The sequence below is a fragment of the Leucoraja erinacea genome, chromosome 5 (assembly GCF_028641065.1).
Source record: "Leucoraja erinacea ecotype New England chromosome 5, Leri_hhj_1, whole genome shotgun sequence".
In the NCBI taxonomy this organism is placed as follows: Eukaryota; Metazoa; Chordata; class Chondrichthyes; order Rajiformes; family Rajidae; genus Leucoraja; species Leucoraja erinaceus.
In genome coordinates, this window is record NC_073381.1 from 47,792,109 (window position 1) to 47,811,290 (window position 19,182).

Here is a 19,182-nt window from a genome sequence, read left to right on the forward strand (position 1 = left end):
TATATTTTATCATGCATCTTTTTATTCATGATTTTAACTTACTGCCATGTTATCCCTGCTAATTGTGATTTGTTGGTCTTGAATTGTTTTACAATTTGGGCTATCAATTCAGTTAACAGAAAGTGCATCGATTTTCCACAATTTCCAGATACCACCATGCAACAGGTGGCATATTTTCAGTTGCAACCTTTTTTCACTTTGGTTTACAGCATCTGACAAAACCTACCATAAATAATTATCTTTCTTCGATTAAAACCTTCAGAGTTTGCTAATATTTGCTAGAAATCATTAAGCTCTTTCTAGAGTTCAAATCTAAGATAAATAAAACTAGAAAAAGCTAAAAATTACTCTGCAGGTCAAACAACATATGTGGAAAATTAAATAGTTCATTTTTTGGGCCAATAATGTTTAGTTGTCGTATGTACTGGCAATGGTACAGTGAAATTCTTGCTGCAGATTAACAGCCCCACAAATGCAATAACACACACATGTATATAATAAAAAATACAATAAATGAATAGCCATAATACTACACAACGGTAATAATGCAAAAACCAAAGACTGCAATGCAATGAGAGACATGGTCCATTGTAGATGAGAGTTGCTGAGGTTAATGTTGTCTAGTTCTCAAAAACCTGGTGGTTGCTGGGACCAAGATCAGTATTGACACAAGTGATGGTGCCAATTGAGAGAGCTTGTTTAAGGCTTGTTAGTTGGACATGAGTTATCTAGAGGAGTTGTAAATAGAGAAGATGGAAAATGGCAGGTGTCAAAAGTGTGAGGTGTGATGAGAATGGGAAAAGTAATGCTGGATCTTTAAAATATGCAAGAAAATAGCGGTTTGTTGAAAAAGATGGGCATAGCTTAAATAGACCAGGTGGTTCCCATGTCTTTGCCTCCATGTCTTTGCTGTTGCTTTAGAGGAAGTGATAGAAACATGTGACTGCAGATGCTGGAATCGAGCTAAAACAAACCGCTGGGGAACCTCAGTGGGCCGAGTGAGGAGAGAGAATTGTGCAGTGTCTTTCCCAAAATATCAACAATTCCTTTTTTTCCCCCCACATCCTGCTCGTTCCACTGAATTTCTCCAGCTGGGTGTTTTTTTCAATCTGCATTATGTTGATGACTGGTACTAGATTATTGTTCTAACACAGATTTTTGAACATTTGCTCCATGCCTCTCCCCTGCTTTTTCACATGGTTAATTTCTGATTTGTCCTTTCTCACTTTTCATCTCCATATCAGTACAGAGTAGCAGCCAAAGCTATTACAAGTTTCAACTCCCACAGCTATCTTGACTACTTTCCATCAACGCCCATCCCTGCTTCCTGTAAGAAGTTTATTTTTCCAGTTTATCCAGCACAGTCCCATCTGTTCTGATCTCTGAACTACTGTCTGGAATCCGACGATCTTCCCCTAAAAGAAACTTGATAGTGCTATCAGCTGAATCTGCTTTAATTGCTTGCACTTCTGCTCTCTCCTTGCTTCTTCCCAGCCTGAAAAATAATAGACCTTTCTTTGCACTTGCTTTTTTCTTGCCACCATTGATGCAATGCCACTACCAGATACCTTAACTTTAACTCTTTATGCAAAACAGCTTAAAGAGCTGTGATCATTGGAGAGGCCAGTACAGCTGGGATGACTACTTTGCAGAACACTTTTTAGTTTGTAAAAGTACCCTTGAATTTCCCCTGTCTGCTGCAGTAATTTTTCATTCTATTACAACTCTGTTCTGGCATTTTGTATTATTCCTTAAAAGCTCAATACATGCCACAAACGGCATCTCATTGTGGATTATCCTTTGATACTTAATCCCAAACCAATGATAGCAGAAGGTTGTTTTGCTTAAGTCTGTCTTACAATTCCAGCATCTCCCCACTTATTTTCATTTAACTCCCGCTTAGAAATACAAACCATGTCAGCACCTCATCAATCTGTCTATTGGTCTGCCTGGGTTTGCAGCCTTTTGCAAAATTTTTGTTTACATCCATAACCTAAAGCATCTATGATTTCAATTTTTTAAAATCTTTCTGGTGAAGATCATCAATGGAAATGTTAGCACTCTATCTCCTCAGACACTTCCTGGCCTGTTGTGTATTTTCAGCATTTTGCTCAGACCTCATTCAAGCTTTAACTATGGTATTTGTTTCTTATTTGTAGTGAACAGTTTTCATGATTCTGTTGAGTACCAAATTTAGTTTTTGATGGAGAAAGAAGGAACAGCAGATGCTGGTTTACAAAAATACAAAGTTCTGGGGTAATTCAGCAGGTCAGGCAGCAACTCTGGAGAACACGGATAGGTGACGTTGCGGGTGGGAATCCTCTTCAGACTGCTAGTCTGCTATCCATGTTCTTCAACGATGCTGCCTGTCCTGCTGAGTTACTTCTGCTCTGTCTTACCTTTTAATGGAATTTTACACCTATCAAAAAGGATCCAGTGTGCTCAGTCTGTAATATGTTGATTCAAGAAATAAGCCTAGAAAACCAATGCAGTATTTTCCTTTTGCTCCTAATAGTTGGCTTGCCAGTCATTGGAGTTTGCATTAAGGATTTTGTATTTTCATCATAGATCCATTTACATGGTATAATGTAGTAGTAAACATTAGTGTTATACATTAAGTTAGTAAGTGGTATTGTAGCTATTTAAATTTGAGTTACTGTGTTTAAATACTAGGCGGAGGCCAGAATCTTCCAGAAAAATTTGAGTTTGAGTCGTAGAGTGATACAGTGCGGAAACAGGCCCATCGGCCCAACTTGCCCACACCGGCCAACAATGTCCCAGCTACACTCGTCCCACTGCCTGCGCTTGGTCCATATCTCTCCAAACCTGTCCAATCTATGTACCTCTCTAACTGTTTCTTAAACGATGGGATAGTCACAGCCTCAACTACCTCCTCTGGCAGCTTGGTCAATCCACCCACCACCCTTTGTGTGAAAAAGTTACCCCATGGATTCCTATTAAATATTTTCCCCTTCACCTTGAACCTATGGTCCTCAATTCCCCTACTCTGGGCAAAAGACTGAGCATCTCCCAGATCTATTCCTCTCATGATTTTGTACACTTCTATAAGATCACCCCTCATCCTCCATGGAATAGAGACCCAGCCTGCACAATCTCTCCCTATAGCTCACACACTCTAGTCCTGACAACATCCTCAAACCTTTTCTGAACTCTTTCAAGCTTGACAATATCTTTCCTATAACATGGTGCCCAGAACTGAACACACTATTCTAATTGTGGTCTCACCAACTTCTTACACAACATGATCTCCCAACTTCTATACTCAATACTCCGAATGATGAAAAGTGCCGAAAGCCTTTTTGGCCACCTTATATACCTGCGACTCGATCATGCACCTGTACTCCGAGATCCTTCTGCTCAACAACACTACCCAGAGGCCTACCATTTACTGTGTAGGTCCTGCCCTCGTTCGACGTCCCAAAATTTCTAAACACCTGTTTTCGCTTTTTTATTATGGGGTATTGTATGTAGATTGATGATAAAAGAAATGAATTTAATCAATTTTAGAATAAGGCTATAACGTAACAAAATGTGGAAAAAGTGAAGGGGTCTGAATAATTTATGAATGCATTGTATATCTAATTTTTCCTTTAACATATTGCAGCAAAGGAGTTAGCTTGGCATAGCAAATATGGAACTGGAATAAGTTTTTTTATGTGGTTTAAATGACTGATTTACCAAGTTAGATCTTTGCATAATTCAGAATGGTGAATGCAGTAATTCCAATAAATCAGGATCCATGTTTTGAGAGCAAATAAACATCTGCCCATTAGATTCTTATTATTCTTTTTGTTCTATTAGCAAAGATTTACTTCAATGTTTTTAAATGTTTGTATTGTTATGTCTTCTAGGGCTCAGGCCTTTTATTCCAGAAAAAGACAGCTTACATTTTGAAAACTTTCTAGAAACCATTGGTGTCAAGGATGGAAGGGGCATTATAACAGACAGTTTTGGCCGATGCAGAAGGACTTTAAGTAATGCATCCAATTCTACTACCAATGGCAATGGAGCAACCGCAGGCTCAGATGATCAGTCAGTGCCTTCCGAAGGTGATGAATGGGACAAAATGATCTCCGATATCAGCCATGATATTGAAGCGCTTGGTAGCAGCATGGATCATGATTCATCTTGAAAATGTAATATTTGCACATCCTGTTATTGCCTTCAGACTTGTTTCTTATACAGATGTGTTCCTAAATGAAGTTTACTACAATGTGAATATTTAAATGAATTGTTAAAACATTTCTACAAAATGAAGAACATGAAATCATGCCATAACTTTTTTATTGTAGAAAATTGCGTATTTGTATTCAAACATTTTTGTAACAGCAAGTAGTTTTAGGCTTGATTGTTCCAGTAGTGGGCAAGGCCTTTCTGGTCGTATCACATGGTTTTGTATCTCATCTGCACAAGGTTACATATTACAGTATGGTGTGATGGGGGTGATTTAAACTTTTTTCTGGACAAATCATCTATTTTTACCGTGTAGTTTCAAGAAGCTGTATTTCCCAACTCTTATGCAGTGTGATAGATGCTCCCTGGTGCAGTCATCAAATACTGCACACTTCAACTGCTTCATAACTAAATGGCTGCACATTAAATATAACTATAAATTTGGCTGAATGTGACCAAAATAGGCAATGTATTTGTTTTCTTGGGGAAGGACGATGAGAGTTTGGAAGGTGCCAGGATCCTGCATCATTCTGCTGCTTTAAGAATTTCTGCAGCAATTCGCCTATTTTCCTTTAATGTTAATAATCTACTCCCAGTTTTTTTATTTTTTTAAACGCTTCATGATCGTAATATGACATAAGAAAATGTCAATAAATAATTTTATTTAAAAACAAAGGGTTAATGTTCTGGTGAAATGAAATAATAGGCTACACCATAATGGTGGCTGCATATACTTTGTTAAAACTGTGTGGTATGTTTATGCACACCCAATGCAAATATTTTCAAAATCTAAAATGACATTCTAAAAAGGATTACTCAATCATATCCCATTAATTGAACACTTTTGCTATTATGTGCTGCTTTGTCATCAAATGAAAACTGAAGTGAATACATTTATCATGAAATTACAGCAAATATTAACTTTAAAACTTGGGGAATGGTCCTTTTGGGTGCTGTATATAGACTGCATATAAATGACACCTTGACCCATTTTAATTCAACAAATTTATTTATTGGAATCTTTCAGGATTTTATAATATTGCATGTACTGTATTGTTATTTGTATGTGATGTGGAGTGGATAGAATGTGGGAATTTTTGTGTAGCATGTAATCCTAGAAAACCTCAATCAATCTGAATTAATCGGTTTTGCTAGTAATGCCAGTATCACTGTCCTTGGAACCACATGCATTATTGTTACGAGTGTATGTTTTAATATCCCATCTTTTTCATGCATGAAATCAATTAGTAGTAATATTTTAATTGTACTCTTGAGTTATATTCACAATTGCAATATGCTACTTTAAGTTTGTTTTCAGAGTTACTCTCCTTTGATTAATGTAATTTAAAATATTGAGTTGAACACCAGTGACATTGTTCTGGTAAAGTTGCAATGTGGGTTTCCCAGACTAGGTGTTAAACATTAATTGCATGTATGCAAGATGGTGTGTGTGTGTGAGAATAGTATAATTGCAATAATTGCCTTTTATTAAATATTGGAAAGGATTTGGGGAAGTACAATCTTGTGAACAATTTCAGGTACATGTAATGTGATGGGAATAATCATATAACTATCAAGCAATGTAAATAGCCCACTCTGGATAAGAATATTTGAACTAGTTTCCATATTCTCTTAACATTTGTCATTGGGGAACTATGTTGGCATATTCAATACATTTTTGGCTAAAATTATCCTTTTGTAATCCTGTGTCCAAATTCTTGCTCACTTATAATGGTCTAGTTGTTTGTGGCAAGACTTGATGTAAAACCTTATGGCAAGTTAGAACCCCAACTATCTCAGAGATAGATCCATGCTTATTTTAATATTCAAAACATCATTCCTGCTTGTAGAAATGCACTGATTAAGTGAAAGCATGTTTTGAAGGTTTTCATTTTAGTCCTGTACAGTAGATATTTCAAAATGTTAGTTTCTGTGACAATCTATCATTTTGTGACAAGCACAAACTGGCTTTTTATGCAAGGACTACATTTTTTTTAATGATCTTTTATAAATTCAATTTTAAGTTTGTTAAAGATCCAGTGTTTTTGTATGAAGTTTTTAGCCATTGTTTTCAATATGTAGACTGTGAATTATGACTGAAGGAATGATTGGCCATTTTAAAACTTGTGCATGTTGCAGTGGTCAGCCAATTAGAATGATTGTGCTACAATCTGCTGTTACCTGTGTTAAATATTTAACATTTTCTTGCACTGTCAGCTGGATCATCTGATACAACCCAGAAGTTTAACTTAAAGATTGGGATTCTAGCCCAGACTTGCAATGAAACTGTTCCCACCAAATCCTGCTTTCTGTAGTCACTCGTGGCAGTTGTACTATAGCTTGATAGCACATCTATTTGCTTACCAGTTTTAATCCTTGGAGAAGGATGGGGGTTGGAAATAACATGGGCACGCTCCAAGGTTTTACTTTTTTCAGCACAGATTTTCTTTGGGTGTCCTTGTTCCATTGATTGTGGTGGGGTGGATGAAATTGAAGCCAGTGACATATTTTTTGTTTTGAAGTTCATGCTACAAAGGGACATTTTATCTGTAATAGTCCCAGTTAGAAATAGAACCACTGTAGAAATCAAATGGCGGCTTAGCAAACTGAAGGCAAGAGATTTTGTTAGTTTTCCTTTAAACTAAAATTAACAGTTGCAGTATTCTAAGGTCATACAGTAATGTAGCACATATGCAGTAAGGGGAAAACGTTGCCTGTTTGAAGATACCAGAATTGATTTTTAATCCTGTAGTTTTGGGACATGTGCACTTTGTGTTAAACATGTGAAGAAATTAATTAGTCATTAAAAAATTATGTATTTCCTGCAATTTACCTACAGTATCCATTCTGGTAAAAAAATAATTCCTGACCATGGGAAGTATAGCGGTTTTCAGCAAATAATAAAGCTATATTCTAGAGTAGGTCAAATGCATATTTATTTTTGGATTTATTTATGTCAGTTTAATACATTTGGCATCTTTGCTATATTCCTATGTGGAGAATTGTTCCAGCTTGCATATTCTGCCTATGACTAAAACCTTTAATCCACATTGTTATATTGCTCAATTTTTAAAGATTCGTATCTCTGAATGTTCTGTCGTGATACATTTTGTGTTTATGGTCAGTATTGATGTGTACTGGGACCATATGTAGCAAAGTTTTGGTGTGTTTTTGCAGTTATTGCCTTACATTTGAGTTTGGGTATTAATTGCACATGGTTACATCTGAGAGAAAGATTGCATAATTCAAATATTTAATGTACTGACAAAAATTAAAAATTATTTCACTTTGTAATATGAAATGCACTTTTATGAGAATAGCTATTCCTCATCTGAGCCATGCACAGATTGTCTGCAGCCAAACACAATCCACATTCACCCTTGGCAAATGGACCCAGTCTTATGATAATTCATCATGACTCCATTCACTATCTCCTAATGAAGATGTCGCTCTGGGAGCAAATTGTTGCTCCTCCTTTTTCGTGGAATATAATGAACATTTTCTCTGTATTACTGTGGGGCTCATTCTCACGTTTTCTAATGCATTGTGCTATTGTTTCCTGGTTAGAGTATTAAAAAAATCATTAACTTAATCTCTTCCGTCCCTTGAGAGCAATCTCCAACTTTTCTTCCCTGACTTTGCCAATAATTAATATTAGTAAAATTCATAGTTACTTATTTCCTCAGAGTTTACCTCTTGAAGCAACCTACAAAAGTTTTTAATGTCTTTAGCCAAGGATTCCCTTGGTCATCTGTCTATCCAATTTACTACGACAGATTTGTTCACTGTTTCTCTCCTTGTGAGAGTTTACCAGTCGTCTCATTAACAATCTTTGCATTCCAAATCATTAAATGTTGTTTCAGTTTGCTTGATGCCATCAGCAAACTTTTATTTGTCCCCTCTTGATAATCTCTGACATTGCAGATCACTCATTACTCCCAACACTACTTGCCATCCCATTGCATGAGTAGAGAATGCACATCTGTTCACCACCTCCCTAGAATGCAGGGCCAAAAACAAATGTACCAAATGCAAAATAATACTCTATTTACTGCTCATGAAAATTCTTCTTTGAAACCCAATTCAAATTGAATAAGTATTCATAATGCAGGCGTAGCTTTGAGCTTTCCACTGCATTTTTTCCCATTCCATGCCTCATCTGATTTGTCCTGTTTCTCCGACACTGCCATTAAATCTGGAGATTTTTAGTCCACCATCTTTTTAATTCTTCACCATTTTCAAAGGTCTACAGAATATCCAACAATTTTGTTTGACTGATTCCAGTTTTTAGGCAGTAGCTGCTGGTAATAACCTTGCACTAATATTTTTAGCTAACAAATTTTCATTTCTATGGATACTTAAGCGCCTGTCACGCAGGTGGCACCAAAGGTTTTGTTAATCCCAAAATCCTGGGGCGCCGCGCGCGACCGTGCGTCACTGCCTACGCCACCACGCCTCACGTGCATTGTGACGCGCAAATGACGTCCAAGTGGGACAGGCCCTTTAAGTGCATCCAGTATTTATTTTCTCAAAACTGATCTTTTACTTCTATACCCTTTTTAGTCTTGCTTCAATGTCCTTTTAACTTTTTCGCTTCCAACCTGTTGAAGATCTTATGCAGGAGTTTCAGCTGAAGAAAAGTTGACCAAACCTTCCCTGCACAGATGTTGCACAACTCACAACAGTTCCGCCAGCAGAATGCTTGTTGCTCCAGATGCTAGTATTTACACTCATGTGTCTCCTGTTAATGGTAAGTTTAAGGAAGAACTGCAGATGCTGGAAAAATCGAAGGTAGACAAAAAAGCTGGAGAAACTCAGTGGTTGAGACAGCATCTGTGGAGCGAAGGAATAGGCCGCGTTTTGGATCGAGACCCTTCTTCAGACTGATGTTGATGGTTGGGGTGGAAAGAAAGAAAGAGGCGGACACAGTAGGCATTGGGAGAGCTGGTAAGGGGAGGGGAAGGAAGGAGAAAGCTAGGACTACCTGAAATTGGTGAAGTCGATGTTCTTACCGCTGGAGTGTAAATCACCCAAGCGAAATATGAGAAGCTGTTCCTCAAATTTGCGCTGGGCCTCACTCTGGCAATAGAGGAGGCCCAGTTCAGAAAGGTCGGATTTGAATATGAGAGGGGGAGTTTAAGCGCTGGGCCACCGGGAGATCAGGTTGGTTATTGCGAACTGAGCGGAGGTGTTGGGCGAAGCGATCACCAAGCCTGCGCTTGGTCTCACCAATGTAGAGCAGTTGACACCTGGAACAACGGATGTTTACCTGCACCTCCTCCAACCTCATCTATTGCATCCGTTGTTCCAGGTGTCAACTACTCTACATCGGTGAGACCAAGCGCAGGCTTGGCGATCGCTTCGCCCAACACCTCCACTCCTGTTAATGGTGATGTTGGTTTCCAAAATATATCTCCAATGAATAGAAAGATCTCAGAGTTTGCATTGGGCAGGATTCAGTGTTGCATGGTACATGAGTTTTGTAACCAGGTCTGACGTGTTGATTTTCAAATATCCTATCCTATTGGCCAACGGGTGTTGACGCATTGAAGACTGCATTTAATATAATTGATACCTGCCTTTGAACCTTTGGGGCAATGTGGCATGTCAAACTGCTAGAGGGCTGGCAGAGTTTTAAGAAACAACGATGAATTGAAAATAAGCCCACAAGTTTTCATTTTTACAGCAATGCCAACATTTCTGTGCCTCTGTCACTCCTGTGGGCCAGTGCACTTGGGTTGAATATGTTCATCTTCCACAAAGGTAAGAATATAAAGGAGGATAGTAAAAGCTTCTTTAGGTATTTGAAGGGGGAAAAAATTAGTTAAGACCGAAGTTGGACCCTTGAAGACTGAAAAGGGTGAATATATTATGGAGAACAAGGAAATGGCAGATGAGTTGAACAGGTGCTTTGGATCTGTCTTCACTAAGGAACTAGTGGCCAGAGGATCTGGGGCGATGGAGGAACCGAAGAAAATCTATATTAGGCAGGAAATGGTACTGGATAAACTGATGGGACTGAATGCGGATAAATCCCCAGGGCCTGATGGTCTGCATCCCAGGGTACTTAAGGAAGTGGCTCTAATGATCGTGGACGTATTGGTGATAATTTTTCAATGTTCTTTAGGATCAGTTCCTGTGGATTGGAGATTAGCTAATGTTATCCCACTTTTTAAGAAAGGCGGGAGAGAGAAAACGGAATTATAGACCAGTTAGCCTGTCATCGATGGTGAGGAAGATGCTGGAGTGAATTATAAAAGATGAAATCTAGCAGCACATTTGGATAGCAGTAACAGGATCAGTCCGAGTCAGCATGGATTTACGATGGGGAAATCATGCTTGAATAATCTTCTGGAATTTGTTGAGGATGTAACTAGGAAAATGGACAAGGGAGAGCCAGTGGATGTAGTGTACCTGAACTTTCAGAAAGCATTCGATAAGGTCCAACATAGGAGATTAGTGGGCAAAATTAGGGCACATGGTATTGGGGGGGTAGAGTGCTGACATGGATATAAAATGGGTTGGCAGACAAAACAAAGAGTAGGGATTAAAGGGTTCCTTTCAGAATGGCAGGCAGTGACTAGTGGGGTCCTTTCAGAATGGCAGGCAGTGACTCAGTACTGGGTCCGCAGCTATTTACAATATACATCAATGATTTAGATGAAGGGATTCAAAGTAACATTAGCAAATTTGCAGAAGGCACAGAGCTGGGTGGCAGTGTGAATTGTGAGGAGGATGCTATGATAATGCAGGGTGACTTGGACTGGTTGGGTGAGTGGGCAGATGCATGGCAGATGCAGTTTAATGCGGATAAATGTGAGGTTATCCACTTTGGTAGCAAAAACAGGAAGGCAGATTAATATCTAAATCAAGCTCAGAAAAGGGGAAATACAACGGGATCTGGGGGTCCTTGTTCATCAGTCAATGAAAGTAAGCATGCAGGTACAGCAGGCAAATGGCATGTTGGTCTTTATAACAAGAGTAGTTGAGTATAGGAGTAAAGAGGTCCTGCAATTGTATAGGGCCCTAGTGAGACCGCACCTGGAATAATGCAGTGTTGGTCCCCTAATTTGAGGAAGGACATTCTTGCTATTGAGTGAATGCAGTGTAGGTTTACAAGGTTAATTCCGGGGATGGAGGGACAGTCATATGCTGAGAGAATGGAATGGCTGGGCTTGTATACTCTGGAGTTTAGAAGGATGAGAGGGGATCTTATTGAAACATATAAGATTATTAAGGGTTTGGACACGCTAGAGGCGAGAAACATGTTTGCGATGTTGGGGGAGTCCAGAACCAGGGGCTACAGTTTAAGAATAAGGTGTAAGCCATTTAGAATGGAGACGAGGAAACGCGTTTTCTCATGGAGTTATGAGTGTGGAATTCTCTTATTCAGAGGTGGAGGCCGGTTCTCTGAATACTTTCAAGAGCGAGCTAGATAGGGCTCTTAAACATAGCGGAGTCAAGGGATATGGGGAGAAGGCAGGAACGGGGTACTGATTGGGGATGATTAGCCATGATCACATTGAATGGCGGTGCTGGCTCGAAGGGCCGAATGGCCTACTCCTTTGTCTATTGTCTAACACTGGACGAGAAAATGTCAAAGATAAATCACATTCTTCCTTGGTAATCTAGTAGGCTGGTGGAAATACAGTGCCCTCCATAATTTTGGGGACAAAGTCACATCTATTTATTTGCCTTTACTCCGCAATTTGAGATATGTATATGGAGGGTTGATACGGGTCCTAGAGCTAAAATAATAGAATACTAGACTAAGTGGGACCCCTTGGGTCCCATGTTCACACTGGAGGGCTGGTCCCCCAACGTAATATTTCACCTCTTCACCAATTCCAATATTGGTGGCTAGTGGGAGGGGTTCTGGAGTGTTAGAATGGGTGTTGTGGGCCAAAGGGTCTGGTTTCCAGAGGGCTAGTATGGACATTGTGGGCCCAATGGATTCTTGGGCTGGCAGCTCAGTCACTCAGACCTGGTGGGCTGGCAGCTCAGCCACTCATGGCTGGTGGGCTGGCAGCTCAGTCACTCAGGGCTGGCAGTTCACTCATGGCTATTCCTTGAAATTCCATTTCAAGCAGAGTGCAGGCCACCATATTCAATTTCATAGCATTTCAAGCAGAGTGTAGTCCACCGAATTGCCAAACAACTCATTGCATTGTCATTAACGGCTAACAAATCATTTATTAACAAGCTGATCTCAAGATTAACAATCAGCTGATCTCAAGATTTTTTAAACACTCATATTTTTTTTTTTTTATTGATCGGAAAAATCCTCAGGGCTGCCTGACTGAGGACTGAGTAAGATGACCAAAAATCATAGTGATATATGGTAGCGTTTTTTCTAAAATCAATACACAGCACAGACAGGAAGTGGTCAAGATGAGACTTTTAGCTATATAGATATATAAAGGAATAAAGAAATACAAGGCATGAAATTGCTTATCTTCACTGACTAGAATTGTTGGCCAAATTTTGTGCCTTCCACCACAGTGATGAATGCTGTGGTGGATGTTTGTGTTAAATTTTTATTGTGTATTGTGTGTTCGTTATCATTGTACCGTTGCTGGTAAATTCATTTCACTTGTGACGAATAAAACCGAATTGTATATTGTATTGTATAGCAGAAGTTGAAGGGAATTGATAGCATAATGACAGTGAAATTAATAAGTTTTGTTTTATTAATAGAGAAAGTACTGGAGAACTTAAAAGGACTAAAAACTAACCTGCAGAATTGCATGTTTTTAATGACAGATGAAATGGATATCTAGAACAACAGATTGGAAGGCAACATAATACTGCAATTTTAATCAGTTAGGAGGAAAAAAGTAGACCAGTTAGCATAATCTTTTCTCGGCAAGTTGCTGGATTTCATCAATAAGGATAATGTCCCATTCCATGTTCATTTAAAATTTCAACGAATGATTTTCTGAAAGGAAAATAAAACTCAGTTGTCAATGCTTTGAAGATTGTTAGCATGAAAGATAATGGGGAATCGATTAATGTATTTCATTGGAATTATCAATACTTGTGTTGGAGCTCACGGGCTCGGTGTTAAAGTTAACATTTGTACAGGTTGTTTGTTGGAGGAAAAACACATGTGAGCAGGGAGGTTCTACTGCAGTTGTACAGGGTCTTGGTGAGACCACACCTGGAGGCCAGTTCATTGGCTATATTTAAGAGGGAGTTAGATGTGGCCATTGTGGCTAAGGGGATCAGGGGGTATGGAGAGAAGGCAGGTACGGGATACTGAGTTGGATGATCAGCCATGATCATATTGAATGGCGGTGCAGGCTCGAAGGGCCGAATGGCCTACTCCTGCACCTAATTTCTATGTTTCTATGTATTGCGTACAGTTTTGGTCTCCAAATCTGAGGAAGGACATTATTGCCATAGAGGGAGTGCAGAGAAGGTTCACCAGACTGATTCCTGGGATGTCAGGACTGTCTTATGAAGAAAGACTGGATAGACTTGGTTTATACTCTCTAGAATTTAGGCGATTGAGAGGGGATCTTATAGAAACTTACAAAATTCTTAAGGGCTTGGACAGGCTAGATGCAGGAAGATTGCTCCCGATGTTGGGGAAGTCCAGGACAATGGGTCACAGCTTAAGGATAAGGGGGAAATCCTTTAAAACTGAGATGAGAAGAACTTTTTTCACACAGAGAGTGGTGAATCTCTGAAACTCTCTGCCACAGAGGGTAGTCGAGGCCAGTTCATTGGCTATATTTAAGAGGGAGTTAGATGTGGCCCTTGTGGCTAAGGGGATCAGAGGGTATGGAGAGAAGGCAGGTACGGGATACTGAGTTGGATGATCAGCCATGACCATATTGAATGGCGGTGCAGGCTCGAAGGGCCGAATGGCCTACTCCTGCACCTAATTTCTATGTTATTGTCGGTTTGTAAACTAGGTGCTACATCCGGGTCCTGAGCTATCTGCTTAATTAATCTATCACCAGCTACATTCTATGTGGCCGCAACGCCTGCAATTTCTTTTATTTTTTATTTTTTTTAATTTTATTTTTATTAGAAGTACGGTAAATTACAATCCTACACAACACATATATCTTAATACATTTTTTGTACCGCTTCATTTTTTTTGAGCTTTAAGAAAAAAGTAGAAGTAAGGAAAGTAAAGAAAGTGCAAGAGAGTCGTGAAGTGCAAGAGTGTTGGGAAAAGAAAGCCCCTTAGGAAAGAAGTTAGAGAAGGAAGTAAAGTGAGAAAATAGACCCTAGAAAAGAAAGAGAGAGAAAATAGAAACAATCGCTCTATTATAACATTAAACTCCGCAGAAAGGGGACCACCAACCAAGTCTGTTTTTGTTGTTCTACCTCCCGTTACCAGGTCCTGATACCACTTATTTATATATTTGTTTCTATGTTGTCAATTTCCCAATGGAGTTTGGCTGTCAACTTGTCAGGAATTCTGAATAAAGCACGTGCTGAAGACCAAGTGATCATCATTGCCTATAATAATTTTGGGGGTTATGCTGTTTCGTGTTCTGCTCAAAAACTTGATAGTCTTCAATGTACAACGGAAGTCTAATGTTTCACTCAATACTGGCAGCAAGATTAGTCACAATGACTGCCCGCATGCTGTCTGCCGACAGGATGAATAATTTACAAGTCATCTCCCTTTGTCATGTGCAGCGCCACCTGCTGCACGGGAGGAGCAATGGGTCCTCCCACCCACATCACACTCCCCCAGCGCCAGTTTGAACGACGGGTCATGTCCACTGGACCTCCGCTTCAACTTTTTTCCAGCCTTTTTGTATATGGACTGTTCCGACTCTAATTTGGACTGGAATCAACTGCCACTTAATTTTTCCAGTGTTCTCTCTTTTGAAGAGAACAATATTTGCTTTGCTATCAAAGGCTCAGAATCAACGGCGTTTTTTTTTCCTCAGTGTCCTCTCTGTTTTTTAAAGGAAGGAGAATATCAATATTTGCTTGCTCTCCAGGTGCTGTCTTTTTTCCAGCTGAGTTGTGCTCCAACTTTTTCTCAGTGTTTCTCTTTTGAAGAGATATCAATATTTGCTTTATCTGTATGCTGTTCTTTCTCCACTTGACTGTAGTTTTTCTCGGCGGTCGTCGGCGTTTTGGATGCAAACGCGATTGGGTCTTCCTTGCCGTTTGCTGCTGTTTGTGAGATTACAGCTCCAAGACCATACGGCGATGCATCGGCGGCCAGCGAGATCGGCTTCGATGGTTCATAGTGGACCAAACGCGTCTTCTAGGCGTGCATCTCCTTCAACCTAGTGAATGTGTGGTCACACTCTTTGGACCAGTGTCTTTTGATGTCCTGTTTTCGCAGGTTATTCTCGCACTTGCTGACCATCTTGCAACCCATGGTCTATGTCAATACCATAGTTGATCCAACGTAGATCAAGGCGTTCATGTCAAGCTTGAAAGCATGGATCCAGTCAATGGCACACAGGGATGTACCTTCTTTACCAACGACGATCAGCGGCAATATCTGTGTCAACCATTACAGGAAACAGCGACAGTGCATTTGCCTTTCGTGGGAATAGGCTGTTGTCCATATCCAAAAAGGCGGATGTTGGCCGGTTTCAGTTTCGGCAATCTGATCCTCTCCCAGATGTCCTTACCCACTAGCGACACAGCCGCACCAGTGTCCACCTGGAACTGTAGATCGACGTTTGAGATCCGCAGCTAAATCCTCGGCTTGTCAGTGATCGTGGACACACCGAGCACTTCAATAGAAATGGTCTCTGCAATTTGGTCGACTGTGTTTTGCGCTTTCTTGCCCTTTCTCTGCTGTCCTATGGATTGACACACTGCCTGGAGGTGACCTTTTTGGTATCAGGCATAACAAACGGACTTGATATACGGGCACTCACGATGATGATGAGCAGTTGAGCCGCACCGATAGCAGGGTTTCGATCCTCCCCCCACCGGGGGATGGCTCTTCTGAAACTGTCCCACCTCCGGATTTGCTCTGGGTCGATCAACTGGTTTCTGGCGTTGAGGACGAGTCTGACAAACTGTATGCACCTCCTGAGGGAGCTTCAACGCTGTTTCGCAGGCCATTTTGTGCAGTTCTTTGCTCAGCAGCTCAGCCATCTTAGCACACTGCAGCACATTCTTCAATGAGGCGTCTGATTCATTGAGAATCGCCTGCTGGATGAATGCATGCCTGCAGCCCAGGACCAGCCTATCCCGCAATGCATTGGCTTGGCACATTTTGCAGCATTGAGTTTTAAAATCACATGTCTTTGCATTGCTGCGAAATTCGGCAAGAAATTCGGTAATCGATTGCCCTTCCTGTTGCACCGTCCTGTAGAAATCTAGGCGAGCTGCGAGGAAATTTCGACTTTCTTCGAAATGCAGCTGCAAAGCCATTGTGATTTCAGCATATGAGGCTTCAGTTACTTCTTCTGTAAGTAAATTTTGAAGCAGTGCAAAAGTTTCTGGAGACGTTGATTAGGTATGTTACAATACTTAACTTCAGCGGCGCTGCAATTCTGTCACTGGCCGTGTGCGCGATTTTGAAGCGTTTGAGGGGGGGGGGGGGGGGGGGGGGGGGGGGTTAAAACGCGGTTTTCTCCTACCTTGGCCTGGATTATATTTTGTTGGATTGCAAGCTTTTGCTGAAGAATCGTTCCGACGGCCGTTCTGCGTTTTAAAAAAAAATTCGCCCGACAAGTTAATCGCTGGAGTGACTTTAAAATCAGCTTCTGAAGCTGTCAATGCGACAACGGGGATGGATTTTACGTAGGTGACAGGTAAAAGAAAGTTGTTTATTTTTATGTATAAAAGTGTTTCTTAAGATGCCTTTAATTCACATTTTAGGTTGCGAAACGGTGATTTTTTTCCCCCGCACGAACCGGCAGTATTTTTGCTGCCGATACGGGTTTAAATCCACTGCAACTGCAACATTCCAATTGATCGCGTTCCAGAAAAACCCACTCGCAAGTTGATTTAAATGGCCATTAATTTACAGGTATTAAACATTAAATTCCTTCCACTTGGCCTATAAACCCCATGACAATGAGATTTAAAAATTATGTTATATTGTGAATTCTTGTGTGAATGTTATTTGGACACTTAGGCTATTTAAAAATGTTAATCTATTCTTAAGAAATGGATAGATGTTTAGATCTAGTAATTGAATTTTGTAATTAGCTACAATTAGGTAACTAACTAATTATATGCTTTAATTTCAAGTCATCTAAGTAAGATTGTTTCATATTTGTTTCAGAATGCTTCAATCTATAATAACTGAAAATGTCATTCAGTTCTCTTAATTTTTAAGAAGGTTATGGGGTTTTGACTGTTCTCGATCACAGCTTTTGTGTTGTCAATAGAAAAGCAATAGGGAACAAGATGCTAATTTCCGAGTATGAAAATGGACATTTTTATGAACTTTTTTAATACAGAAAATATGAAAGTGAATTAGTGAATTAGGCGTCAAATTAAACTTATTTTTATGCTTTATCTGATGGGATAAATTACAGACTTGATTTTTAAAATCTCATAGTTTTGTAACATTGCTACATTGATGAACACAAGAGAGTCTTCTTCCTCTGGTCAGTCATAATTGCCATACTTTCAAAATAAAACTCAGCTCGCATTAAATATGATGACCACCTTACTCGCTCGGGATCAAAACGATCAAATAGCCGAGGTATGTTAGTTTGAGTACGCTACAGAACTCAAATGTTTTTAAATTTATTTTTTAATTGTAAATTCGGCTCTTATCTGGGTCTTTGGACGCATCCGAAGTATCCCACTTCTGACACCACTTTCGTGTTCGTTTTCTAGGTCTGCACAAAAATGTGAGAGCCTTTAGTTTACAACAGAAGTCTTTGATGTTTCACTCAATGCTGGCAGCAAGACTAGTCACAATGGCTGCCCGCATACTGTCTGCCCACAGAATAAACCAAAGATTATAGAGCAGAGCAAGATAGACCACTCCTCCAAAATCCGATGGACTGACGTGTAGTACGTAACGGAACGTCACGGCCGCCATTTGTTTATGCCAAATGCGATATCTTTGGTAGCGGGGACGGACTATACTGTTCTACAATCTGCTCTTATATCAGGTCGCAGGAAAAAGCAAAGATACTAGAGGCTCCTGAGTCTCTCCACTCCTGAGTTGATCCAGGACTGATTCCCGGCCCCCCCGATACCAGATGAAGGCAGCCGGCGGGAGAGCCTCAAGCGTCTGCCCGCGGTTGGCGCTCCCGAGGCAGCGGGCAATGCTCCTCTAGTATCTTTGGTGTAATCCGTTCCAAAGATTGATCCGCTCTATCATCTTTGGTGTAATCAGTGTTGTAGGGAACAGTGTTTTATATAGCACCGATCACTTTACATATTTAGTTAATATTATTGTAAATTTTATTAATATTATTGTAAATTACAGATCAATAAAGTGGCGTCATGTCATACCCATGTCATACTACGCTTTTTTCGCAGAGTGGCGCATCTTGCTCTGCTCTATAATCTTTGGAATAAACTATATACAAGACTCCCTTTGTCCTGTGCAGCGCCACCTGCTGCACGGGAGGAGCAACGGGTCCTCCCATCCCACACAGTCCACGAAACATCACGTGCTGAGATGCCATGTAATGGAGAGATTAATTTGATGAGTTTGGGTTATATAGTATTTACTTCATTAAAATGGTTTCCTGTGCAGCTTGAACAACTTCTTGGGTTTTAATATCAAACTGAACATTGCCCCTCAGTTTTATAAGCAGTCCTAATTTTGAGATCCTTTAGTGATCTTTTCCCATTGTATAAAGAACAAAAGGTAAGAAGGGTCTCGACCCGAAATGTCACCCATTCCTTCTCTCCAGAGATTCTGCGTCCCGCTGAGTTGCTCCAGCATTTTGTGTCAATAAAAGGTAAATTAGATTGAAGTTATAAAAATTAAGCATTATTAAGATATTGTGTAATTAAATGAAAATAAGTTTTCATTTTTGATAGGTAAAACTTTTTCTGGTGCAATCTAAACTT

General features: G+C 40.0%; 1 protein-coding gene across 3 annotated transcripts in view; it reads left to right on the plus strand.

Moving 5' to 3' along the window:
* The window catches only part of ccm2 (CCM2 scaffold protein), a 52,766-nt gene extending 45,271 nt beyond the window's left edge, over positions 1-7,495 (plus strand). For all 3 annotated transcript variants that reach the window (XM_055635529.1, XM_055635531.1, XM_055635532.1), the window contains one exon: positions 3,873-7,495. In XM_055635529.1, the coding sequence (XP_055491504.1) occupies positions 3,873-4,153 (281 nt within the window). In that variant the 3' untranslated portion in view covers positions 4,154-7,495. The remainder of the gene's footprint in view (positions 1-3,872) is intronic.
* Positions 7,496-19,182: the final 11,687 nt, after the last annotated feature.